General features: G+C 50.0%; 1 protein-coding gene across 7 annotated transcripts in view; it reads right to left on the bottom strand.

Annotated features, from left to right (window-relative positions):
• NAV2 (neuron navigator 2) overlaps nt 1-26769 on the bottom strand; it is a 727084-nt gene that overhangs the window by 138146 nt on the left and 562169 nt on the right. For all 7 annotated transcript variants that reach the window (XM_072793786.1, XM_072793782.1, XM_072793781.1 and 4 more), the window contains one exon: nt 24554-24943. In XM_072793786.1, coding sequence (XP_072649887.1) covers nt 24554-24943 — 390 coding nt within the window. The remainder of the gene's footprint in view (nt 1-24553; nt 24944-26769) is intronic.

Genomic DNA, 26769 nt, shown 5'->3' on the forward strand with positions numbered 1-26769 from the left:
TATTGATCTTTTTAGGAGGATGTGGGAGTTCACTTCTCGTCTCTAGCACAATCTTCCCCTATTTCGTTCAAGCCTGGAGCAGCTACCCAAGGCCATAGCAAGAGCCACCTCAGCTCAGAGCACAGAACACGACCTGAGCCACCAACTGGGAATACCTGCAGCTCAATGGGCACTGGCCCCTTCCCTGGCTCATCTGCATTTCACTTCCATTGCACCCAGTCCTGGCTGTAAGGCGAGCCGGACGACAGTATTATACGCTGGCTGGTGAGGACTCTCCGATCCTGGTGCGGCAGGAAGTCCTGCCTGCTGCAGAAGTGAGTCGGGCTCCGGAGGAGGCTAGCCTAGTCACCAGAGCAGGCCTCTCTGGGGACCACTAGGGAGACGTTGCTAAGCTAGTCAGACAAGAACTCAGCTTCAGCAGGCTATGGGGACAGGGGCAGGAGCAGGAAAAGGCAGGCCTGAGCAAAGGAGGAGACAAAGGGTCCCAGGGGTCCCCTTGAAGCCTCACCAGGAAATATGGGTACCAGAGTCTTTATCTCCTAAAGCTAGGTGCTACGAAGCTGCGTGAAGGGAACAGAAGGCCCGCACTGTGGAGGCTCCTGCAACAAAACTCAACCCGTGCCTCACCCTACCTGCTGCTCCTAATAGGGGCCGTGGACCAGCAGCTTCAGAGTCACCCCAGCAACTTTTTAGAACTGCGGTATCCCAGACCTCCTAAATCAGACTCTAGTTCAGGAAGACGCTCGGGTGGCTCTAACGCACATTACAGAGGGGGAGCCCTGGTCTCAGGCAGCGGGCCCTGCGGTGAGGAACATAAGGCGACCCATATGAGCAAAAACTAAAGGGCTTCTATTTGTATGCATTCCTTATCGTGTCCCTCCTAATCCCTATGTTTTGTGCAGGTTTTATAGTGTATGCAAGATTTCAGTGACGTGTTTCAATAAAAACAAGCACAAGGTCTCATGCAGGAAGAAGCTCTTCTTTTACACAATTAAGGACAATCTAGAGAACACTGTCTTGCTAAAGCAGAGATTCTGGGCAGCCCAGGTGGCTCAGCAGTTTAGTGCCGCCATCAGCCCAGGGCGTGATCCTGGAGACTCAGGATGGAGTCCCACGTCAGGCTCCCTGCATGGAGCCTGCTTCTCCCTCTGCCTGTGTCTTTGCCTCTCTCTCTGTCTCTCATGAATAAATAAAATTATTAAAAAAAAAAATAAAGCAGAGATTCCTAAATCTTCTTACATCATGCATGCCATCTCACACCGTGTACCCAGTGGGGCCAGCTCAAATGTCCCTGCCAGGTCCCATGCAATCAGTCCCTTGGAGTCGGGGCAGAAGGGGACCCTGGCTGAGTCAGCCCCTTCAGCATATCCTGCAAGTGTTCACACAGCAAGACTTTTGCTTGTGCTCGCCATAAGTGGACTCAGCCGCAGCACATGGCATGGCTGTAATGCACACGTCACCCTGAATTTTAGCACACAGACTCGAGCTCACCACTGCATAGGGCTGGTGCTTGCTCTCACCAAACTCCTAGCAGGAGTGATCGATCAAGTGGGAAAATTCTTGCAGGATGAAGAAACATGCTGCCAAGATCCTTGCGTCTTCTGTAAAATGCAATGTGAATATTCACAAGTTTGACAAAATTACATCTCGTGTGCATTTTCAGAGTATTTTGGGTAGCTTACTTAGGATGCAAAAAAATCCATAATTTGCTAATAAAATACATTCGATCCCACAGCAAGCTGGGGATTTTAACGGTGGATTTGTCACCCATATGTAAAGTTTTCACTATAATCCCTCACTATGCTTGCTTAAAATGGGGGTTGGCAGGGCATCTTTCTGAAGAAAGGCTCCACACTTTGGAAATCTGACAGTCCCTGCCTGTGTCTGGAATCTGGTCTGGCCTGAGTTATCTTTATTGTGTGGTTCAAGTGTCAGGGTGGGATTGTAACAAGTATCTCTAGCATTGGCAGGAAGCTTTTTGTCCACCTACTGAAAGATGACACACACTCTCACACACAGGACACAGTTCTCTAGACAAAGCCCCTTTAAGCTCTTTCTTGGAACGAAACAGATGGTGAGAGGAGACTGACTTATAATTCAGGAATTCTCCGACCTTAAAATCCACCTATATCACCTGGGGAACCAAAAATAGTGGAGATTCCAAGGCCTTAGCTTCACAAATGCAGGATGTCAATCCTGGGACTGAAACCTTGCATTTTTAAATAGACTTTTTTTTTTTAAAAAAAGAGCATTTTGTGGTTTACAGAGAACTTGCACAGAAAGCACAGTCCCCATATATCCCCTTTCCCTATTACTGACGCTCTGTATTAGTGTGGTCCGCTTGGTACAACTGAGGCACCAATACGGATGTACTATTATTAACCAAACTCCAGAGTTCACCTCAGGTCCACTCCATGTTGCATGGCTCTATAGGCTTTGGCAAGTGCGTAATTATCATGTTTCCTGCATTACAGTATCATACGGAATAGTGTTACTGCCTCCCAAGTGCTCTACGTTACCCCTATTCATCCCTCCCCCCAAGCCTGCATTTTTAACAGATATGTAAGTAATTCTCTAGCAGGTAGTCAGGGTCAGACAGTGAGAAATGCTGCCTTAAATCCTGAGGCTTGGAGGGAGGAGCTGTGAGCTAGACGGGCCTCAGTTTCCCTAAGAGAGCGTCGCCACAGTGTGACTACAATATAGTGATAACTTACATTTCAAATCCTCTTAATAACTAGTCTTGGCCCTCAGTACTAAGGGGACAGTGTCCATGTTCATAGCACCTGATCTCTGGTGCGCACTCCGTCTCAGATCAAAGCTAGGTAAGAGCTGTTAGAACTTGAACCTCTACTAAAGTACCAATTAACTCATGGCCTTGGACTTAGAGGTCTGCAGACCTCAGAATTTTGTAACTGTGGAAGCCCAGGCTAGGAGGGGATGGGAGGGGGAGGAAGGGGGTGGTGTCAGGCATGTGAGTACAGAGGACCACGGGCAATATGCAGGTGGCTCAGTGGAGGTGCCGTAATTCCATGTCTCTACCCTGGAAAAGCCTTCTGCTTTGCCTAGAGAATCCTTCCTCCCAGGCACTTCTTGTATGCTGGGGGCAGCATGTCTGTGAATCCTCTGGATGCTGCTACACCTTATCATCCTTATGATTTTTCTTTCTTTCCTTTTTTTTTTTTTTTAAAGATTTATTTATTTGAGAGAGAGAATGAGCACATGTGACCAGGGAAAGGGGCAGAGGGAGAGAATCTCAGGCAGACAGACCCCCAGCCGAGTGTGGAACCTGACATGGGGCTTGATCTCGCGACCCTGGGATCATGACCTGAGGTGAAATTAAAGAGCCAGATGCTCAACCGACTGAGCCACCTTGGTGCCCCATCATTCTTGGGATTTCCGATAGGACTCCCGAACCCCGAAGTGCTCTATGACACAAGCTCACCTTACACGTTAGGTCAGAGGAACTCATGTAGGCATTCAGGATGGCGGGACCCCTTCTGAAGAGGACTGGAACCCCAGGGTGGAATCAGACATCCAGTGTCTCTCTTCTGGTTTCACGAGTCAGCCCCAGGTAATAACCACAGTCATTACCAGACCAGGGAGAGGCCAGCTGGTGCTTTGGTTCAGGTTTGTGCAAGTTTTGCCCTGTCTTATTGAGACTACAGCTAAAAGCAACGTCAGGGTGTGTGAGAATAGATGGAGGAAGAAGGTGACCAACTTGCCAGTGGGAGGAAGACCCCTGCTGCAGCATGAGGCATGATGGAGCTCTGGGAAACGCCACCCAACATCTGCAAACAACCTGGATTCTGGAAGCACGTGAGGTTTGCAGGAAGCACTGCTGTCGAGTCACATGCAGGCTGTTGCTCTAGAGACGGCCCCCACTTTGAGGTGTGGCCATTTGTAAGACCCATTTACGCAGCCTCTACTGTGAGGCGGGCACTGGCCTGGGTGCGAGGGATGCAAGAATCAGACTTAGTCCTTGGACCGCAAAAGGCTTGGTGCAGATGTGCTAAGTTTGCATGGGGTTCAGCAAAGGCCAGACCTGGAGGGGGCTGAAAAGGCTTCTTAGAGCAAGAAATATGCAAGTGGCATCCCAAAGGATGAGAAGGGATTTGCCAGGCAGCCTTGAGTCAGGGCAAGGAAATTAGTTCACAGAGATACACATGTGCAAGTACAAAGGATCTAAAAAGGTACAGGGAATTCATTGTGCGGCTTAGATGTTAAAGTTCTATCAGGTAGCATTTTCATTAAAAAAAAAAAAAAAAAAATCATTTGGGGCAGCCCGGGTAGCTCGGCAGTTTTACGCCACCTTCAGCTTAGGGCGTGATCCTCGAGACCCCAGATTGAGTCCGACGTCAGGCTCCCTGCAGGGAGCCTGCTTCTCCCTTTGCCTGTGTCTCTGCTTCTCCCTCTCCCTCTGTCTCTCATGAATAAGTAAATAAAGTCTTTAAAAAAAAAATCATTTGGGATGCCTGCACGGCTTAGTGGTTGAGTGTCTGCCTTTGGCTCAGGTTATGATCCTGGGGTCCTGGGATTGAGTCCTGCATTGGGCTCCATGCCTCTGCCTATGTCTCTCTGCCTTTCTATGTCTCTCATGAATAAATAAATGAAATCTTAAAAAAAAAATCATTACTCTGGGAGCCCCTTGGTGGCTCAGTCGGTTAAGCATCTGACTATTGATTTCGGCTCAGGCCATGATCTCAAGGTCAAGAGATGGAGCCCCATGTCTGGCTCTACACTGAGTGTGGAGCCTGCTTACGAGTCTCTCTCTCTCCCCCTCTGCCTCTGGTCCTCCTTGCTCCTCTCTCTATCCCCCCCTCAAAAAAAAAAAAAATCATCCGGGCACTCATTCTAGATGGGATTCAGTAAATGTATTCCCATTCAAAGAAACAGATATGCAGGGTCTCTGGCCTTCAAGGGTAGGGATTAAGCCCAAACTGGGTGACCGCAGGGTGCTCAAGTTACCTGCCACTAAATCCAGCGAGACCAGGAGACACAACAGCTGACACACAGATGCCTGGCCCCGTTCACTCTTCCATGTGCCCGCATGCCCTGGGTGACCTTCAGACACGGCACCCAGGCGTCCCGGAACCCTGTGGGAGCGGGTGCATCTCGGGGGCAGGGTGGGAGTTTGAAAGTGCATATTTAATGTTACAGATTCACCATTTTACATGAATAAAAACACCACTGTTTTTTTTTTTTTAATTTTTGTTTTTGTTTTTTGTAATTTATTCTGTATGTAGGTAAAATTTGACAAAATCCCGGCGGGGGGGGGGGGAGGGGGGCGGTGTCAGTGGCTCAGTCGATTAAGTATCTCTCAGTTTCAGCTCAAATCTTGATCTAAGGGTCGTAAGATGGGGCCCCATGTTGGGCTCTGCCCTCAGCGGGGAGCCTGCACGTAATGGTCTTCCTTTCCCTCTGTGCCTCTCCCTGCACGTGCGGCCCCCTCTGTACTCTCTCTCTCTCAAATAAATAAATAAATCTTAAAAAAAAAATCCTGGTTGGTGTGGAGCTGTTAAAGATACATTGATTCTCAAAAGTCACACCTAGTCTTACACTTGCTACACCTCAAAAAAAAAAAATCAGTGTGAGGTCTTTATGCTACTCAGTAAGGGATTAAAGATTTTATTTATTTATTCAAGAGAGACACAGAGAGAGGGAGGCAGAGACACAGGCAGAGGGAGAAGCAGGCTCCATGCAGGGAGCCCAACGCGGGACTCGATCCCAGGTCCTCAGGATCAGGCCCTGGGCTGAAGGCGGCCCTAAACCGCTGAGCCACCCGGGCTGCCCCTCAATAAGGGATTAAAACAAACTTTCCAAGGTTTGGAAAACAGTGAGTTCAAATGTGTGAGCACGAGAACCAGCCATTTTCCCTCCTAGAGCTCAGACTTTGAACTAATACCTAAGCAGCAGGCCCCAGCCTACTAAGAGGCTCTCCAAAAACGTGTCGCACCTCCACGGATGGGGCACAGGCTCTCTTCCCGAGGAGGGCAGGGGCTGTGGCTGGGAGTGCAGAGGGGCACACTCACGTCGGCCGATCTCACACCTGCCACGTTGGGGCCCCAACGCCCTCAAAGAGCTGCCCTGCATCATCCTGGTAAAATAAGCCATGGTAGAAATTCCAAAGATCTTAAAAATACAACAAAATCCTCAAGTGAAAAGGCATTCTACGCAAACCAGTGACCAGTAGAAAACAGCCCAGCCACAGGCTAGGCACATCCGGAGAAACGCCTGAGTTCTTAGGTGAACTGGAGAAAAAATCCCCTTTTTCTGCCAAGGCCGGTAAAAGTGTGTCCTACTCGAAGGAGTGCCTGTGGGGGCTGACGTGGTACAGACTCCTACTACACACAGGTGACGCGCTCCGCAGCGCCGGAGCATCGTGCCCACCTGCCCCGACGTGGGGCGTCCTCAGGCCCCGGGCTCTGTGTCGCCACGCACGTTAGTGCCGAACCACAGAATGCCTCCGGAGACCACGTCCCCCACCCAGGATAAGGTCGTAGCTCTCAAACTTCACCTTCAGTGCAACTGGGCATTACACAAAACACCCACAATACGCAGGCTCCCGGGACGACAGAATATTGGTTCTGGGGGGAGATCCAATATTGGATCTCAAGATATTCTCAAAGATAAATGATTTGTCTGATGCAGGACTGAGATTCACGGAGTTTAAGGGATGTGCTCAGGGACACGCAGCTAGAGCGCAGACGCTGATGTGGTTTCATTCTAACGTGTTTTTGTGTTCAATCAATTCACCGGGCTCAACAGATCTATCTTTTATGATAAAATAGAAGTTTTGCTCCTTTATTTTACATTTTAGTATAACTGCTTATCCATCTCCTTGTGCTCCAGCCTCTCGCCCATCAAGTTCAATAATGGTAAGATCATTGTTGTTGTCATTATTATTTTAGGATCAGTACTTTTGCTTCGATATCCTAGTCCTTCGAGCTGTGCCCAGGACTTTTTTTTTTTTTTTTTGAGATTTTATTTATTTATTCATGAGAGACACAGAGAGAGAGACATAGGCAGAGGGAGAAGCAGGCTCCCTGCGGGGAGCCCGATGTGGGACTTGAGACCCGATGTGGGACCTGAGCCAAAGGCAGGCGCCAAACCGCTGAGTCCCCCAGGGATCCCCAGCACTCTTGAGATAGGTACCTGAGAACATGTTTTTGGTGGACTGAAAAAATAAATAACCACCAAGAATGTAATTGCTTTTACATCGAACATTCATGTTGAGCATCTGGGGGATGGAAAACTAAAACCTCCTCATGTCTGTTTAGAGATAAGCCAGACACTATTGACAATAGTGGGCTAGGTGACTCCAAAGGCTCCAAGGAAGACCCCTAGGAAGATGGGGGCCTTCCAGGCAGAGGAGGCGAGGAAGAAAAGACACAGAGGGAGGAGTCGCAGGTCCCATTCAAGGGACGGCACAGCTGGAGCCGAGTCTAGCACGCAGGGAGCGCTGTCAGCCGCCCTGGGTGGCATCTTGGGTGCCAGCCGATGGCAATCTCGTTGCCCGTGGCTGAAATCCTCCAGGTCCATGGTGTTTAAAGAGGGAGTGAGAATGAAAATCAGCGGGGCAGGGAGTTCAGTCTGAAAAGCAAAAACTGTTTCCCCCTAGAGTTCAACGTGTATGGGCCTGGATGGTGCCACAGGCATGTTCGTAGGAGGGACAGGTGTGGCGCACACCGTTGGCCAGCGTGACTCTGTGTGTAGCAAGGTGGCTGCTGGGGCTCTGCGGGTAACGGGGGGCATGACACCCCGCAGGCCAGCCTGCAGACCCGGAGCGGCCGGGAACCCCCCCAGAGGCAGCTGAAGCAGGAGGGAAGGCGGGCTATGAGCACACCCGCGTGCAGGGCAGTGACCTCCAGAGTAGGAATGAAGCAAGGCTGTTGCCTATAGGATTAGGATGCTCGGGTTACCTTCCATCACGCGGCCCAACAGCTGCCTGCTGTCACAAAGACAAAAGAACAGGGCCCCAGACTTTTCTCCGTCTTCGTCTTATTCCAGTGCTTTCACAAGAACAGCAGACGGGTCAGCTGAAGCAGTTGCTCAAACAGGGCAGGGGCAAGGCCAAGTTCCCTAGACCTGCCAAGTCAGAGTGAGCATATCCAGTATTCTAACGCTCGTACGCTCTCAAGACCTGCAGGTTTCATGACACGAGTTATAGATGGCAACATTCACTAACATCTGAGCTAGGGTGCACATCCCTGGCTTATGGCGATTCCCAGCAGCCCGGGTCCTCTCCGCCTCCGAACCCCCACCCACGTCACCCAGATCAGAGCCTGGGGCGGGGAAGGAGGCATGCACGGACTTGTGTGTTTATTAGAAGCAGGGTGAGGGGGAGAAATTTTTCAGAAAAAGCAACCTCAGTCCTACTCCCCCCCCCCCCCTCCACAGGCTGGGTGTGCAAACCCAGATGGCCAAAGAGACCTCTTCCTCTGCAACACAGCACCCAGCTGGGCTCCATCTATAATAGGTCCTCAGTTTCTCCTGTGGGGCCCTGGGCACCCTGGGCCTTAGGCCTGAAAGAACCTGTAAAGGTCTTCCCTCTCAGCTTCTCACCTCACACCAGAACCCCCTCTGCAACACGTGGACACGGTTTTCCACATCCTGCTTGATTACTCTCAGGAACAGGAGGCTCACGCCTTTGCAAAAGGGCCCACCCACTCTTTCGCAGGTCTCACGTTCAGCATGTTTTCTTTCCTAACACGGATGAATGGTTGCCATGGTGGGTAGAGAATGAAAATTAGAAGACCAACTTCCAACTACAGTGCAAGTATGGTCCTCTGGAACCTACTGCTTTTTCTAAGTATTTCCCATGCCAAAAATATCTAGTTTCTACAAATATTTCTATTATGTTTTGGATTTTGAACTCTTAGCCTTCCTGGTTACCCTTTCCTAAACAAACCTCTGCCAGATTCTGAACCCTTTAAAGCCTACCACCGAGAACAAAGCAGGCACTGCCTACCTCACAGTTACTCTATTGCTTCCTACATGACCATTCTATCAATCCAGGTGAGGGTTAGGCTTATACGGAGCTCTCTAAAACGTGGGAAACTCTTGGGGTCTCAGAGCCTAAAGCCTAGCAGGTGGCAGCACCAAAAGGGAAGAGATCTGGATCTCGAAGGCTAAGGGCTCAAGCTTCCCCAAATTGGCTGTACTCTTTAGCAGCTGTATGGCCTAGGACAGGTGACTTCTCTCATTTCCACTGGGGAAACCTGGCTTGCCAAAGGCTGGACTCCCACTGACTTCTCTCTCAATTTGCACATCCATAAAATGGGGATAATAACATGTTATAGGCCCTCTAGGATTTCTCTAAGAATTCAAAGAGATAATACCTGAAAAGGGCCTGTGCCATGTGGAAAAACACTCTATGAATAATGGCTCCCATTAGTACTATTAATAATTACTATTACTGGGATGCCTGAGTGGCTCGGCGGTTAAGCCTTTGCTCAGGGTGTGATCCTGGAATTCCAGGACTCCCTGCATGGGACCTGCTTCTCCCTCTGTCTCTGCCTCTCTCTCTCCCTCTCTCTCTTTCCTCTCTGTGTATTCTCATGAATAAATAAAATTTTTTATTATTTTTTTGAATAAATAAAATCTTAAAAAAAAAAAAAAAAGAATGGATTCACGCAAAGGCACAGAGGTATAAGAGCTTGGGGCCATTCGGGGATCCCTGGGTGGTGCAGGGGTTTGGCGCCTGCCTTTGGCCCAGGGCACGATCCTGGAGACCCGGGATCGAGTATCGAGTCCCACGTCGGGCTCCCAGTGCATGGAGCCTGCTTCTCCCTCTGCCTGTGTGTCTGCCTCTCTCTCTCTCTGTGTGACTATCATAAATAAATCAAAATTTGAAAAAAAAAAAAAAAAAAGAGCTTGGGGCCATGAGAAAATGCTCATGGTCCAGGACTAGTATGTAAATTAGGGAGAAGGGCGGGCAGTGAAGAGGAGATGAAAGGGAATGAGGCTGGGCAAGCAGATCCCTCATTAGCAGCCCAGATGTAAAGGAGGGCCTACTATGCACCATGCTGTGCTCGGAACAAGAGACCCACAGTAAGACAGACTAGGTCTGTGCCTCCACAACACTTACACTCCAGGGTGAGGACCACGGAGGGCCTTGTATGCCATGCTGGGCACTAGAGGGGGTAGGATGTGGCAGGCCATACTTTCCAGAAATGACCATAGCAACATCCCCGACCCCCACGGGCTCTTCTTCCTTGCCACCTTTCCACTGAGGGAGGACATCTATGTTCGCTTCTTTCCTCTTGAATCTGGAGGGCTAGGGCTGCTCTGACCAGTACAGTCTGGTAAAAGCGACTCCCAAGAGTAGTGCATAAAAGGTGATGCGGCTTTGCTTTGCTTCATCGTACCACCTGCCCTTGGAGCCTTAAATATCCAGGGGAAAAAGTCTGCCAATCATGTCGTGAGGAAGCTACGCCACATGGAGAGGCTGTGTTTGTCCTAACCTTCAAGTCTCCCCAGCCCAAGTGTTAGATGTACGAGGGAATGGGCTTCGGAACAGCATGGATCTCCACTATCAATCGGCTCCAGCCCTGGAGGCCTCGCAGCTGAGACTCCAGACACCATGGAGCAGAGGCAAGCTATCCCACTGGCCCTTGCAGCAATTCCTCATGCAGAGACCCCAGGAGCATCATAAAATAGTGGTTTCAGGCAGCTAGATTCTGGAGGCATTTGTCTTATAGCAACAGAAACTTACACACTAAATCTCCCCAGCAGGCAACCTGGGGCCACTGAGGAGTTCCAAGCAGGTGACAGTGTAGCCAGATATGGGCTCTAGAAAGATTTTTCTCACTCAAGTGTAGCATGGCTGTGTTGGATGGGCCTTGGGGTCAGAGGTAAGGAAAGCCACCAAGGGATGTGGGGGGGGACACGGGAGCCGTGAGCCTAGAGAGGACCACGGCATGGGATACTGCAGAGAGAATCCACCACGCTTAGCGACCGGTGTTCCAGAAATGAGGAACTGAAGAGCCTGAGATTCTTTGTGGGTTCTGGCTGTGGAAGGGAATGGATGTGGAAACACAGGAGGAGAAACAGGGTCGGGGGGAAGAAGAGGAGTCAGAGTTCCAACGTTTGCACGGCTCCTGTGAAAGGCCTGGAACACCGGGGCTGTGTTCCTGTTCTGTGGTCGGGCTGTGTGCCGCGGAGTCTGGGCTCCCGAATTCACCAGCTCTGTGACCTTGGGCGTGCTGCAGATGCCCTTTAAGGTCCCACCTCCTCATCGGGGGGATGGGAAGAAGAGCGCATGGACTAAAGAGAGGGTGAAATGAGGTAAAGCATACAAAGTGCTGCACACAGCACCTGGCATTCGGAAATGCTCCGTGAGTGGCAGTTGCTCTTGTTATCACAATGATCGTGATTATTTTCTTAAAATAGATTTTATTTACTTATTTGAGAGAGCATACGCAAGGGAGAAGCAGAGGGAAAAGGAGAAGCAGACTCCTTGCTGAGCAGGGAGCCAGACGCGGGACTCGATCCTAGGACCCTGGGATCATGATATGAGCCAAAGGCAGACCTGAGCCACGCCGGTGACCCGCAATGATCATGATTTTTTTTTTTTAAAGATTTTATTTATTTATTCATGAGAGACAGAGAGAGAGAGAGAGACGCAGAAACACAGGCAGAGGGAGAAGCAGGCTCCATGCAGGGAACCTGACGTGGGACTCGATCCCGGGTCTCCAGGATCAGGCCCTGAGCTGAAAGCGGCGCTAAACCACTGAGCCACCCGGGCTGCCCACTGATCATGGTTATTAACTGTTACGCGTACTTGGCCATTTTCTGCAGGGCAGTAAATGAAAGCTGTTCCCAGGGAACCTCATACACGTCTCTGGCGAGCGGTTTGTTCAACTGTAAAGTCCACGTCAACTTCTAAAATAGCTACACCGCCTGCCAAGGAGGAAAGCGTGTGAGCTGTCCCTCATCTCGGTCTCCCTTCCTCTTCCCAACTCAATGGTTGAGTGGTTTTAATTAACAACTCCCACAGAGTAAGGCAAAAGTCCCTCGATTAATAAAGCTCTACCTTGCCGTGCGTGGTCCTGAGGCCTCCGGGTGGCGTGGGCTTTGTAATCGTGTTTTGTTTGGGGTCACAGCAGGCGGGGGGGGGGGGGGGCTGCAGGAGGAGGATTTCCTTGGAGGAATTCAGGTATCACACTGACAAGGGCTGGAAACTGGAGGTGAGTGAAATGCCCACACCTAAAAAGTCCGCTAAATCTTCCCGCAAAACCGACTCCAGGTCTGGACCTTCCTGCCTCTGCCCAGCTCCTTAGGTCTCCCTTTCCAGTGTGCACAGAACCAGTCTGCACAGGCACCTGGCAAATGTTGACACGAGTGTTTCCAATGCTTCAGTAGAGGCCTGAGACATCGAAAAGAAATGAAACTCGTAATAATGCTTCTGGAAGCAAAGAAAGGGATCTGCCTTTGCCCCTGCCCCAGCCAGCACCATGGTTCTCGCTCCAGCACTCGCCAAGTATTTGCAAGTCCCCATGCAACTCGGCCCTCTGAGCCTGACCCTTCTTCTTCCTTTTTTTAAAGATTTATTTATTTGACAGCGAGCGAGCATGCACAAACGGGGGGGTGGTGGTAGGTAGTGGGAGAGGAAGAACCAGGCTCCCCATGGAGCAGGGAGCCCAATGTGGGGCTCCATCCCAGGACCCTGAGATCATGACCTGAGCCGAAGGCAGGTGCTTAACCGACTGACCCACCCAGGCACCCCTGAGCCTGACCCTTCTGAACCCCATCTCCCATCTCTCTTTCTCGTTCCCTGAAATAGCGCAGGGTAGGTATTCGGGGCTTCCCCTGCCCCTGGGGCACCCATGCTCCTTTTTCGGTCTTGCTTCCCATCTGATCATCTGATCAGAGCGTGGGATCTAGCCACAACCAAAGCCATGCTGCAGGGTTCTTGGAACAAGGGCTTTGAATTCAGCCCTTTCAAATACCTGGTTCCAGGAGTTACTACCCATGCGATCTGTTCAAGAAATTTAACCTCCCTGAGCTTGGGCTCCGTCACTGTAGAAAGAGGATGAAAAACAGACCCTCTCTCTCAAAGAACTGATGTGAAGAATGAGTGAGACAATGCACGGAAAGAACTCAGCTCAGAGCCCAGCACATCAAAGAGCCGCAGAGCGAGTCCAGCTTCAGGAACTCGCGCACCGGCACCGCCGCTGCGGGACCAGCAGAAGGACTGGTGGTGGCAGGCCCCAGAGGCGACTCCTCTGGCCGCCCCCTTCTCTGCAGAGCCAACACCACGTTTACTCTGTCCCATGCTGCTGACAACTTGAGTTGACTTTACCCAACTTCACTGTCCACGTATGTGAGATTTCTCATTTCAAAACAGAGGACTGGGTGGTCACGGGCTCCAAGCTCTGGGACCTGGGAGCGGGACGGGGTGAGGCAGCAGAGAACCAAGACGCCCTCTGTCCCTTGTCCGAAGATCGAGAAGTGAATGCGGGCTTGATTTAGGGCTGGAAGACTCTGGAGACACACCTGACCCTCTCCTTCATCTTGGAATTTTATTCTGCTTTGGTGGGGGGGATGTCTCAAAAATTTTCAGCTCTCCAGAAGCATCCTTGCCAGGGCATCTGCCTCACTCCACAGTGATTTCAGGACTTTTTAAAGATTTTATTTATTTATTCATGAGAGACACAGAGAAAGAGGCAGAGGGAGGAGAAGCAGGCTCCATGCAGGGAGCCGGACCTGGGACCTGATCCTGGATCTCTAAGATCATGCCCCGGGCCAAAGGCGGTGCTAAACCACTGAGCCTCCCGGGCTGCCCTGATTTCAGGATTAAGAGGAAAGGTCAAGCCCTCCATTTCTCAGGGAGATTTTTTTTTTCCAAGATTTTATTTATTTTTTTCATGAGAGACACACACACACACAGAGGCAGAGACACAGGCAGAGGGAGAAGCAGGCTCCATGCAGGGAGCCCGATGTGGGATTCGATCCTGGGAATGTGGGATCACACCCTGAGCCAAAGGCAGACGCTCAACCACTAAGCCACCCAGGCGTCCCTGGGATTTTTTTTTTTTTTTTTTACCCTGGGGATTCCAGAAGGGATGCACTGATTCTTCCAAGGCATGCACAGACTCTTGATTTGTGGTCATACCCCAGGCAGGACGCGTTAGTCTCGAGTCCTCACAGATGTTTCTACAACTGATGTGTTGCTGTCTCTGGGCCACAGGTAGCTGCCTCCGGCCCCCAGATGACTCACCCCCACTGATCCTACAAGGCCTGCTTGCAGACCATGCTGCTTAGTTTCCACGTCAACCTGGACCATCATACCAGATATCGAGGCAAACACCAGACTAGACGTTGCTCTAAAGGTACTTTTTAGAGGAGGATTAACATGGAAACCAATATAGACTTCCAGGAAAGCAGATTACCCTCCATAGCAGTGGTGTGCTTCATCGAAGCAGTTGAAAAAAAAGAGAGGAAAAAAAAAAAAAAGGCTGATATTCCCCAAGAAGGAGGAATTTCTGCGTCTAGACATCCTGTGGACTTGAACTGCCACACCAACTTTTTTTTGTGGAGGACACTAATACACAGATCAACTCTGACACAGCAAGCTGAAATGTGATCACTGCTCTCAAGAATAAGAAACGAAAAAAAAGAAAAAGGAAAGGCAGGAGATCATCTTAGCAAGAATATTCTCAGTAGGAGAAAAAAAATGAGTGAGGCAGATAAATGCAACTAGTCTGAGAAGACTAAAGGGAACCACCATCCCGTGTGTCAAACATTTTACACACAGTCTCTCTCTTTCCTTCCCACCACACACCTAAATGGTAGGCTGCCACCTAACAGATGGGAAGAGGCGCAGAGAATGAAGCGACCGCCCTGAGGTCACACAACTGGCAAGCAAAGAACATGAAGTCAGGTCCTCGGAGTCCAAAGCCTGAAGTTTCTTCCATCATACCATGCCTCCAGAGCAGCAGGATGAGAGGATCGTGAATTCCCAAGAAAACTTCAGTTTCTTATCTTGATCTGAGTAAAGGCACATATGGCTTTTTTTTTTTTTTTTTGAGTCTTTCAACATGGGTTTACTGACTTAGGGCCAAAATACTCCCAACCTCTCATCCAAATGTTTCTTTTCATATTCACCTCAACTCGAACTTCGTATTCTCCAACCTCACCATCATAAATCTATTGAGCCACTCTGTAGCTGCTGGCCCCTGAAAACTAACTGGGAAGGGTATTTTCAGGGATCTATATGCTTATGATAAAAATAAACATGGACTGGGTTCTCTAGACCTAGAGAGCTGTACCAAAGCTTAACAGGAAAACTAGGGGACCTTGGGGTCTGTGACACCTCGATGCTCTCCATTCAAGGTACGTTAGGGGCTTGCAGACCAGTGCACTTCGGCAAGGAGGGTGCATCATCCCGAAGGATGCAGGACCGAATAACCAACCACAGCAAAGCAACAAAGGTGCCAAAATCACTCTGAGATCCCAGCACACAGAGGGAAAGAAACAGTAAGATATGAGGCCATCTTTTTCATCTCTTCCATGGGCTTAAAACAATTAAGTAACAATATCCTCTTGTGTCTTCGTTTTCCTTAATTGTAAAATGAAAATATCATGTAAAGCCTGAGTCTGGGGGATAACGTAAGATACTCAGCATTCAGAGAGAGAGAGAGAGAGCAATACGTGTCAGCCCCTACCCTATCCCCTGTCATCTACTGAGAGCTTCGGAGTTGGAACACGTTTTTCCTGTAAGTACCCCTTGGTCCATGTGAGTTCATGGGTCCCAGGTTTACCCTGAGAAGGGCCTACAGTGATCAAAAGGGAGTCCCCCAAATACAGAGTACCCAATAGTCCAGGCCTGAGAACAAATCCTGCTGGGCATACGCCAGAGCACAGCCAGGGAAGGAGGTGGAACTTGCTCAAGATTTGTCAACTTGAGGGATCCGTGGGTGGCTCAGTGGTTTGGCGCCTGCCTTTGGCCCATGGCGCGATCCCGGAGTCCCAGGATCAATTCCCACATGGGGCTCCCTGCATGGAGCCTGCTTCTCCCTCTGCCTGTGTCTCTGCGCCCCCCCCTCTTTCTCTCTGTGTGTGTCTCTCATGAACGAATAAATAAAATCTTAAAAAAAAAAAAAAAGATTTGTCAACTTGAGAAAAATGCAGAGTCTCTTCGTAGCGCTGATGAATGGACCCCAGGTGGAAGTTCCCTTGGTTAAGCACCTGGGGCCAATCTGAGTAATACCCAGAAGCTGCTGTAGGTTTTGTTGATGCTGCTTACCAACGAAGGGCCTTGTGAAGGGCAGGAAGTCTATTCCGACCAGACAGCAGATAGTCCAGGTGGTGGGAAGGAAAGGAAGGAGCACCTTGCTCGGCCTGATTCATCACAGCACAGTGCTCTAACCTGACACGCGGGCTGTCGGCTGGAGTGTTTAGGGGTAGTGACATTTCCCACATGAGCATCAGTTATGGTCCTGCCCCAAACCCCATGCATCAAGAGGTCTCCCTGGGATTTGAGGATACGGAAAGATGGAAGAGAATGAAACACAGTGAACACTTTTACCCTGCACCAGACACTGAACTAGGTATTCTATGTACATCGTATCCCACTGAACCTCACCAACATCATCCCTAAGAGGATGATCCGGAAGGATTCACAATGCCCAGACACCATACCAGCATTCCTCGTGCGTTACCTCATTCGATCCATGGCAGGCAGCTCCTGGGCATGACTATTCTCATTTGCAGATGAGAAAAGCTGCCTTCCCCAAGGATAAGGTGAGAACATAAAGGACCCCTACAGGGCCTGCTCCATTCTCAGATCCTACTAGGAGCCCCCACACTTTGCTTCTCGATGCTAGCACAGATCACCACTTGCCTTGGGTTAGAATTAAGTGTTGACCAACGGGGCAACCTCCCCCACTGGGCCCTGAGCTATTTCAGGGCAAGGATTGGAAGGCTATGGGGTTGGAGTTTTCTTAAAACCCCTAGAGGTGCATTCTGTAGGCTGCCTTGTACTCTGCTTAAACACTCAGCCAGGGGCGCCTGGGTGGTTCAGCAGTTGAGCAACTGCCTTTGGCTCAGGGTGTGACCCTGGGGTCCTGGGATCGAGTCCCACATTGGGCTCCCTGCAGGGAGCCTGCTTCTCCCTTTGCCTGTGTCTCTGCCTCTCTCTGTGTATCTCACATAAAAAAAATTAATAAAATTAAAAAAAAAATCATTTAAAACACTCAGCCAGCCCTGATTTGGAGCTGGCTTGGAGCTAGCTTGGAGCTGGCTTGGGGACTGATGCAATGTGAGGGCCCTGGGTGGGTGCCCACATGCAAGAGGGAATTCTGGGATGGAGGGTATTAAGGACAAATGTCAACTTTTTCCCAGCCACTTCCAGCACAGGCTCAAACCTAGAAGTCGCCCTGGCGCCTTCACACCCTTTGCCCAACCACATCAGGCTGATTTCAACGTGAAACTCTTGGGTCCTTCTGCACGTCTCTTGCCACAGCCTCGGCCGTACCCAGAGCCGTATCACTGCTCTCTGGACTCTCACAGCTTCTGACCAGAGCCCAGCAATTCCTGTCTTCAATCTCTAACCCATCATAAAAACACTTGGGGCATCTGGCTGGCTCAGCCATTAAGCATCTACCTTTGGCTCAGGTCATGATCCTGGGGTCCTGGGATTGAGCCCCACATCGGGCTCCCTGCTCAGTGAGGAGTCTGCTTCTCCTTCTCCCTGTACCCCTCCACCCCACTTGTGCTCTCAAATAAATAAAAAATATTAAAAAAAAAAAAAAAACCAACACACCCATGCCCATATGTCTTCATGCCCTTGCTCTTGACTTTGGTCTGCTGCTTCTTTATCCTTTAAGACCCAGCTCACATGTCCTGAAGGTGCTGCAGCTGCTGGGTGCCATGGTAGTGAACGTCCCCTGGGTCCTCTGCTCGAGGACCCACATCTAAGGGTGCTGGAGCCAGGCACAGCATCCAGGCAGGACTGCACAGCCCACGCTCTGCCTGCCGCCCCTACCTCCCAGTCCTCTCTGCATCCCCCATGAGTGGTCCCCACAAAGCTCACTGCTTCCCTGCTGGGTCTCGAGGGCTCTCCATCTAATGACGTATGCACTTCCCTGTGCCATGAGCCTCTCTCTGTGACAGCAGGATCCAGGGGACTGGGTCTTGCTCATTTCTCTTGACCTCAGAGCCTTTAGCATAGTCTCTAATCCATAAACAAATCCAATAAACACATTTAAATAGAATTTTACTGTCTTTTACCTAGAGGCTCCTCGGAAGGCAGGCCTAAGGGGGCTTTCGTTTCCAACTTGACGAAAGCCCATGCTTTGGGACCCGTGCTGGTAAGAGTGACAGAGCAGGTGGTCAGAGCCCCTTCAAGGACCCTTCAAGGAGGCCTGAGGTATGGCTTTCTCCTCCCAAAGCACCCGGTTTTATTCCCTTTTCCCTCTCCTTTCCTGCAGAAAGGTGTAGGGAGGGGAGCGAGGGGAGTGAGGGGGAAGGTAGGAAGGGATTCAAATCCCAAAGCAAGCTAGGAAATTCTCAAGAAGTCAGGGCCTGGTTTCCTGAGAAGACAAGACATGCCCCCCCCCTCCCCTCTCTTCCCCATAAATTATGAGGCCAACATTTGTTATTAGTTATGAGTGGAGGTCTCGGCTGCCCATGCCGAAGCTGGACCACACGTCATTTCATGGAGCTGTTCCCAGTAAATCTTTCTTAAATCCTGGTCTCTGCCCCCTCCATCTATCGTCACCCACAGTGGCTGAAGTAGGCTCAGGAATTCTGGGGACTTTCTCCACTTTCAGGCTGTTGTCGGCTCGACTGTTCTTTCTTCTCTGATAAAACTGCCTACCCAGCTGCCAATAAGGGCTGATAGATTTCCCACACTCAGTAAATCAAGAGGGTCGACCGTGGATGGCAGGAGGACCCAGCTAAAGCCTCCCCGGCCCTCAGGGACAACTGATCTTGGTAGCCAGGGCCATCCATCCATCAAAGCGCCCACGTCAGATGACCTCACAACCAGGCAGGGGAAGCTGTCACTTGTTCTGCAACACTTGGGGAAATTAATCCTGCCCCCTGCACGACACTCTGTGCTCGCTTACTCTGAAGAGAGCTTCTTATGAAACAGGGGCCACTGTACTTGCCCGGGATATTTAACACCAGGGAAAATATCAGACAGGGCAAAGGGATTTATGGTTTCTGTGAATTCATACACCATTAAGACCTGTCAGCGAGGAAATGCTGAGGGAAGCAGAGAAGAATGAAAAGACCCCAACACTGGGACCTGGCCCAGCTCCGTCGACAGCCTACTGGGCTACTCTGGGCTTGTGGCTTCATGCTGGAGCTCCGCTGATGGTTTATAAGTGGGTGTGTGTCCGTGTGCATGTGGAGGCACGTGCACGTTAAGAGGATGGTGGTGCATGGGGAACAAGGGACTTGCCCAAGGTCTGTCTACGGAGCTGAGTCTACATTTCCAAGACAGCAAGACACTTTGAACCCCAGCAGAACCTGCCCAGGGGCTGACCGGCAACCTGGTCTTGCTGTGCCTTCTAAGGACCTTATGAATCGGCAAGATCGTTGCAGAGGGATCAACCCAGAGAAACAAGAGCCCGTCCTTTCCACATCCCAGAGGCGCCTGCCATACCCTGCGACGACCCAGGGCCTTTCAGGACAGCCTCACCTAAACTCATTTGTCTTGGCTCCAGGGTGCATTTTGGCTCCAAGGGGTATTTTGGCTTCCTCTCCTATCACTTTGCCAGGAACAACAGCCTAGCAAGGTCACTTCAGGTCTGGTCTGGACAGACCATGAGAACCATTTACCAGATAAGAAAGAGCCTTTCACGATACTGGTGCTGTCTTTTTGACTCATGGCCCCGTCTGCTGTGATCTACGCTGGCCTGGAGAGAAATATCTCCCACTTCTGTCCATGACGGTCATTGAGGAAGGAAGAGGAGAACAGGACCTCCACCTCCACAATCCCCCAGCGTGTGCCCTCGTGTGGTGGGCGGTCTCCTTTTCCTGTACCGTCAAGGTCCAGCTCACTGTGATGGAGGTGGCCAGAGGTGTGGAATGACAGCACAAGATAGGGCCAAGGAGAGGACAGATGCCAAGGCTGGGCCTGAAGCTCAAGGGGCTTTGATCTCAAGCCACTCCTCCAGGGCCATGGGACTGGGCTCACACTGCTGACGGCCCGGTGTAGCATTCACTCAACGAGCACTTACTACTTACTATTGAACAGGCATCGTGCCGACTGATGAAGATACAGGAACATCTACGACAGATCTGACTTTCACCTTTAAGAGCTTGTAACAGGTATGGGTTCTGTACTTTCTTCACAATCGACACACTGAAACAGTCTAAAAAATACTTTGGGGGCGTCTGGGTAGTTCAGCCGGTGAAGCATCCGCCTTCGGCTCAGGTCATGACCCCAGGGTCCTGGGATCAAGTCCCACGTCGGGCTCCCTGTTCAGCAGGGAGTCTGCTTCTCCCTTTCCCTCTCCCTCTCCCCTCTGTGCTCCCTCGTGCTTGCTCACTCACTCTCAAATAAATAAAATCTTTAAAAACATAAAAAAAAATAGAATAAAAAATATATTTTGTGTCTTGTTTGATTTGATACACATACACACATTTATAGTAATTCTGAGGTAGTATTATCAGCTCTATTACAGATAAGTTCAGAGGAAAGAACCACCGCCTGAGCTTAGACAGGAATCATGGAAAGCTTCTGGGAAGAGGTGACGGGGCAGTAATGATGGAAAAAGCAATCTAAACGCAGGTGTTGCGTGTGCAAATGATGTATGCAAGCATGGAACCCCTGTTACAGATTACGCGTGTGGCTCTGTAACTCCTGCCAATTCATATGTTTGTATGTTGTTCACATGTTGGATTACACCTGGGGGGTAAGTGGGTTTAATGAGGTCACGGAAAGGGTGGAGCCCTCAGGATGGGGTTTGTGTCCTTATAAGAGGAGGAGGACACTGCAAAGCCTCCTCTGCTGCCACGTGAGGACAGAGCGAGCCAGGAAGGGGGCTCACCAGAACCCATGCAGGCTGGCCCTCCGATCTGGGACTGAGAGCCTCCAGGGCTGTGAGAAATACATGTCTGTGGCTTAAGCCCCCGGCCTGTGGTGTTTTGCTCGAGTAGCCTGAACTAAGACACACTCTGATGTATTTATGGAGCTCTGAGCGATCCAGCAGGGGTGGGCGCCTCTCCTCCTGAAGTGAGAGCCCCAGCAGGTGCCAGTGCACAGGCACTATCTGTTGATGGAGAAATCCCTGACACCTAAATGGGGAAGACCGCGGCCGTCACGAAGCCAGCTCGGAGGACCACCCAGCTCACAGCCCCGCATTCTCTCCCACGCTGCACTCCAGGTCAAGCCACATTGGAAAGCAAACCAACTGCTACATGTGCCCCTTCCTCTGCCCCGGGGAACACCAGCCCTCAGTCCTGAGCCAACAGAAGACAAGAATTAAACAGCCCTCACAACCACAGCATCGCATCTCACGCTGGCCACTAGATGGGGCATACATCACACTAAAAAGACACCAGGGGTGAAGCAGATTTTTCTCCAAGTTGTGTAGATAGAATCACTGAGTTTCACAGCTGGTGGGGGCAAGCTCCACAAGCCCCAGGTCCTGCGAGGGTGGTGGAGCACAGACATTCATCAAATACCTACTTGTAAGTCTCTGAGTTCAGAAAAGTAAGGGGCACTGCCTGCCTTCCAGGAGCTTCACCTTTGGGGGAGGACAGAGAGACAGACACAGACTGCGAAACACACAGACAGAGGTAACTCTGCCTGGGGACTTCAGGAGCACATCACGGAGGAGGTGTTTCTTTTATTATTATGTTTTTGGAGGTGTTTATTTTTTCAGATCAGTCAGATGGGCTCGAGGGGAAAGGAACACCATCATGGAGAAAGAGCCACGTCCTGAAGCACCAAGCGTTACACATGCAGGACACAGCCTTTGGTACTGATCAGAGCAGTGATGAGCATGGGGCACGTGAGGTGGGATGTGGCCAGCGCTAAGGCAGGGCGGGCAGATGATGAAAAGACCATAAAGAGCCTCCCACGTTCAGTTGAGATCTGTTCCCACCAGAAATGGGAAGCCATCAAAGGTTCTTGGAAAAATTTCTGACATTAAATTTAAATGATCATTTTTCCCCCCTAGGAAGGGATGTATGCTTTGGAACAGGATACAACTCAGTGCCTCCTTTGAAAAGAAAAAAAAAATCATCTTTCCAAACATATGGATGCTAAGTCTGTCCCTTTAATTTTATTCTATACCATATGGCACTTTGAATTTTTAGAAGATCAGTAAATGGATTGACTTCACAGATCAAAACTCAGCAAGAGACATCTTCGTCTGTTATTTTAATTTCTTTTCCATTAAGTACAGCCAAAGCCCGATTTATCAGTCTAATAAAAGGAAGTGGTGAGGTCCGGCGACAACTTGTGAAGTACTCAGACATGCCTAGGGCATACCAAATGCAATGGAAGAGTTTAATAAATACCCACTCAAAAAGACAAAGGGCATTTGCTATTAGGTTCTTAGCAAAACTCAACAGAAATAAAGTAATTTCAGCCCCATCTTAGGGAGAACTGAACGATGCACACGGGTGCACTTGCACACGTAGCCAGTGGAGACAATGAACTAGAGACGGGGGAAAAAACAGCTGCTAAATACCAAGCTGGGGTCCAATGTATCATTTAAACTAAAAAAAAACAAAAACAAAAACAAAAACAAAAAAACACCAAGGTCATAGGTTTTCAGAAACTAGAATTTAACTTCCACGTCAGGCACTCTAAATAAACTCACTGTAAACTTTCACAAAAACTTTCCTTAAAGTGTCCCCAAAGGGATTTATGTATTACTCATACATCAAGGCTGTTCCCACTAAGCCAAACAAGCATCTGGATGAAAACTTTAATCATCTCACTGTTTTCAAGTGTCTGGATGTTTGAGGTTGATAAGACATCTAGACCGTGTCTGAAACTCTGTGTCTTCATCAGATACCTGCCATTAATCAGATACAACCTCAGAGAGAAAGATCTAATTGTGGAAGGTTAAAGACCGTATTAATTGCAGCGCTGCAAGGCTCAGGGGCAGTGAAGTGATGCACCGAATGTCGCGGCACTTGCAAGGGGCAGAGCAGGGCTCCAGCTTGGTTCGACGTCTCAGTCTGTTTTCTTTCCACCACATCAACTGCTTCAGGGGTAGGACTTAACTCAGCAGATCTCCCCAAGCACAGAAGAAGAGCCCAGTCCTTCAAGGACTACGTGTTGTCGTGTGTATAAGAGGAAGAAGAAATGAGCACGAAGGGCATTAAAGCTGCCCTGGACCCAGTATATGAAGGGAAACGGGTAACTTGGCCCCAAAGCAGAAACTCGCATGCATTTCCATGGAGTGTTCCAGAGTGTTACAACTCAACGGAGCATTCGATACCATCTGGGCTTCCGCCCTCCTCATCTTGAAGGAGAAATTCTTACATTAAAAGAAATGGGGAAGAAAAACCAGACCAGAGTTCTCCAATTTCAATAATTGGGTGGTTTGCTTACATTTCTGTACTTTTATCTACACTTGCTCTGAGCATATCTCACTTGCTAAAAGTGTACGGCTTCCCGAGGCAGGAACTGCAATGTAAACACTTGTGCTGTTTCCCTGGGATAAAGGCTCACCGTTGAGGCGCTAACTGGGACGTCCCGGGATGCCGCTAAGGTTCCGCGGACAGCGTTTCAACGTCTCCACCTTGTGGAAACTGTCAATACTGCATCAAGACCAGACCCCACCTATTAAGGGTTAAGACTGGCTTGACAATAAAATCAACTCTTACAAAAAAATTAAAAAATAAAATAAAAAAATAAAAATAAATCAACTCTTACAGGATCACACACACACACACACACACACACACACAAAATCTCAAAATAGCTCAAAAATACTTCGGGAGCATAGTACAGTGGGAATTGATGGTGATAATCTTGAGGCCATGCTGGATACCAAAAGTCTTCCAGATAATAATAAAAAGGTTAAAGTACAATGCAGTTTGAGTTTAGTAACAGGTATATGTGATTATGGTTTGTGCTTATAGAAAACCAGAAACACAGGGACGCCTGGGTGGCTCAGCAGTTGAGCGTCTGCCTTCAGCTCAGGGCGTGATCCCGGGATCCTGGGATCGAGTCCCGCATCGGGCTCCCTGCATGGAGCCTGCTTCTCCCTCTGCCTGTGTCTCTGCCTCTCTGTCATTCATGAATAAATACATAAAATCTTAAAAAAAATAATAATAAATAAAATAAAGGACCAGCATCATAGATTTGTTTCCACAAGTCACTCTGGCTGCTGGTGGAGCCTTGCTAGGACCCCTCGGCTGGTCACCGGCGAAAGCCTGGCCTGCAGCCCGCGTCTGGTGACTCGCAGCCCAGAAGGGTCCCCTCCGCCCCACACGGCCTCTGACAGAGCAGAAAGTGAAGTAGACAGCTTGATCTCCGTCGGAGAACTTTAAACAAAGCCCTACAAAAGAGGAACCAGCTGCCGAGCCTCCGCGCGCCCCGCGGAAGAGAGCGCGGCCCAGCCCGGGTACTCACCCGCTTGTGATGTCGTCCGTGCGGATGTTCTTGCTCAGGACGTCCCCGTCACTCATGTAGCCGGGGGCGTCCATGCGGATGCCTTCCAGGTCCATCTCCTCGGCGGCCTTGTCGGACACGTCCACGTGGCACACGCTGCTTCCCCTGGAGGCCAGCTGCCTCCTCAGAGGGGCAGAGTACACGTAGCGGCCCGACTCGGTGTTGATGAACCGGCTGGCGTTGGCTCGAGGTGGGTACCCGTTGCCCATAGAGGGGGCGTCGCCCGCCTGGAGCCGAGGGCTGGACTGGCCGAGTCTCCAGGACAGGGGGGTGGGTCTGCCCGTCAAGCTGAGGATGCTGCGCCCGCTTATCTCCGTGGTGACGTTGGTGTCAAATGTGGTTTCCAACGTGCTGAAAACATAAAACCGGCCTTGGCTTAGACCCCCACGGGCTTCGTATCCTTTGCGGTTTACAGGCTCTTGAAATTCTTTTTGGAATTATGAACTATTTCCCATCTACAAAATAGGATCAAATAACAGCCACGCATGTACCACGCGGCGTGTGTCCTCTGTGAAAAACGCAAAGATGCTGGTGCACATCTGCGGAACACTGCCAAGGCCAGCAGAGACTTTCCCCCTCAGACATGGTACGAGATAACCCACTACCAGTTTCTTTCATTAAATGGTCTTAACTATTGGAGCCCAAGAAAGACAAGAGAAAATGATGAAACGACAACGAGAGGCCCTAAAGTCCCCAAGGGCGTGCATGTTCTCAGACACTGTGTCGCAGCTCCCGCTTCTACTCCGGAGCTCCCAGTGTCACCTGTCACACGCTCAGCTCCCTCTGGACCAAGCAGGTGGCAAGAACCCTGATTTCCTAACTCTAAGCAAAATTTCCTCCACTCTTTGGCTTCTCCCCCATTTTATCCTAAAGGACAAATACACTCCGAGGGTAAAAGGCTGGGAGAGTAGTCAATACCCCGGCTTGAGGTCCACTGAGGATGCCTGAATTACAAGCACCCGCATCTGCCAGGAGACTGAGCTCATCCCTGGCCCTTGGAAACCCTCCCGTACCCACTCTTTCCAGCCCTGCAGCTCTTGTGGTACAAGCACGCTGGTCGGTGTACCTCCAAAGAGCGTGCTGGGGTCTCCCGACTGAGCAGAGACGGTATTTCCTGCAGAAAAACCACTGAAGGTCCCCCCACTGTCATCATCACCATCCTAGCCCATCCCAAGAAAGCCATTGAACAGTCACATCCCCCAGCAAGTCACTTTTGGTGATTAGGGTGGAGAGAGGATGTTTCGTCCTCCAAAGAGGATCACAGAGGCACAGGGTCCAGTGGGTGGCTCCATGCCATCACATACCTAAAGGTTTGGTGGGGAGGGGCCACCACAGTACCACCCCCTAAGTGTACCATCCTCCGGAAGAACGAGTTTGGTGCCTCAACTGTTTTTGTTTCCCTTCGATCCTAGAAACGGCCTTCCTATCCTCCTACTTAGGGGACCCCCAAGGTTCAGGCCCGTCTTCTTTAAGACAGAACTCACAGTCCTTCATCCCGATTTGCCAAAGCTGCCGGGAGTGCGGAAGCCCTGCTGTCCCCTTGCTCTCTTCGTTTATCAAAGAGACTGAAATCGGAGACACACAGGAGACACCCTGGGAGTTCACTGGGATAACCAGGACTTCGCCTTCATTATCAAAGCCCAACACCAACCGTAAAGCTTGGTTCTGCCAAAATCCACCAAGGGGTGTCTGAGGGTTGCATCCTCTTCAGCTTCTTGCTCAACCATGAAAACAACCTGATGAATGTTTCCAATGTAATCCTAGATTTCATCCAACTAAATCATACTTTAAACACAATCGTAGGTTCTTATAAATATTTCCTTACGTGATCTACACGCGGGCATGACTAACAACATTACAGAGTGTTGTGTATCAGAGGACTCGGTAGGAATTTAAGTTATTTGCTTTATCACGCAGGTCAAATACAGTTCACCTGCTCATTTGAACAGCACACTACAGGCTTGGAAAATGCAAGGAAAGCGAAACTTAAATGGAACCGGTCTACAATATCTACCGTCGAGCGGATTAATCACCTTCTGCTTTGGGGAGGAACTAGTCTACACTAATTTTTGCTCCTGACAGTTCTCTTCTGCACGTCGTATGGCATTCTCTGTGAGTTCCAGCACATCTGGGGATCAAAGGTATCTACTCCATTATTAGCCAAACCGCCCTGCTAG

Source organism: Canis lupus, chromosome 23 (assembly GCF_048164855.1).
Source record: "Canis lupus baileyi chromosome 23, mCanLup2.hap1, whole genome shotgun sequence".
NCBI lineage: Eukaryota > Metazoa > Chordata > Mammalia > Carnivora > Canidae > Canis > Canis lupus.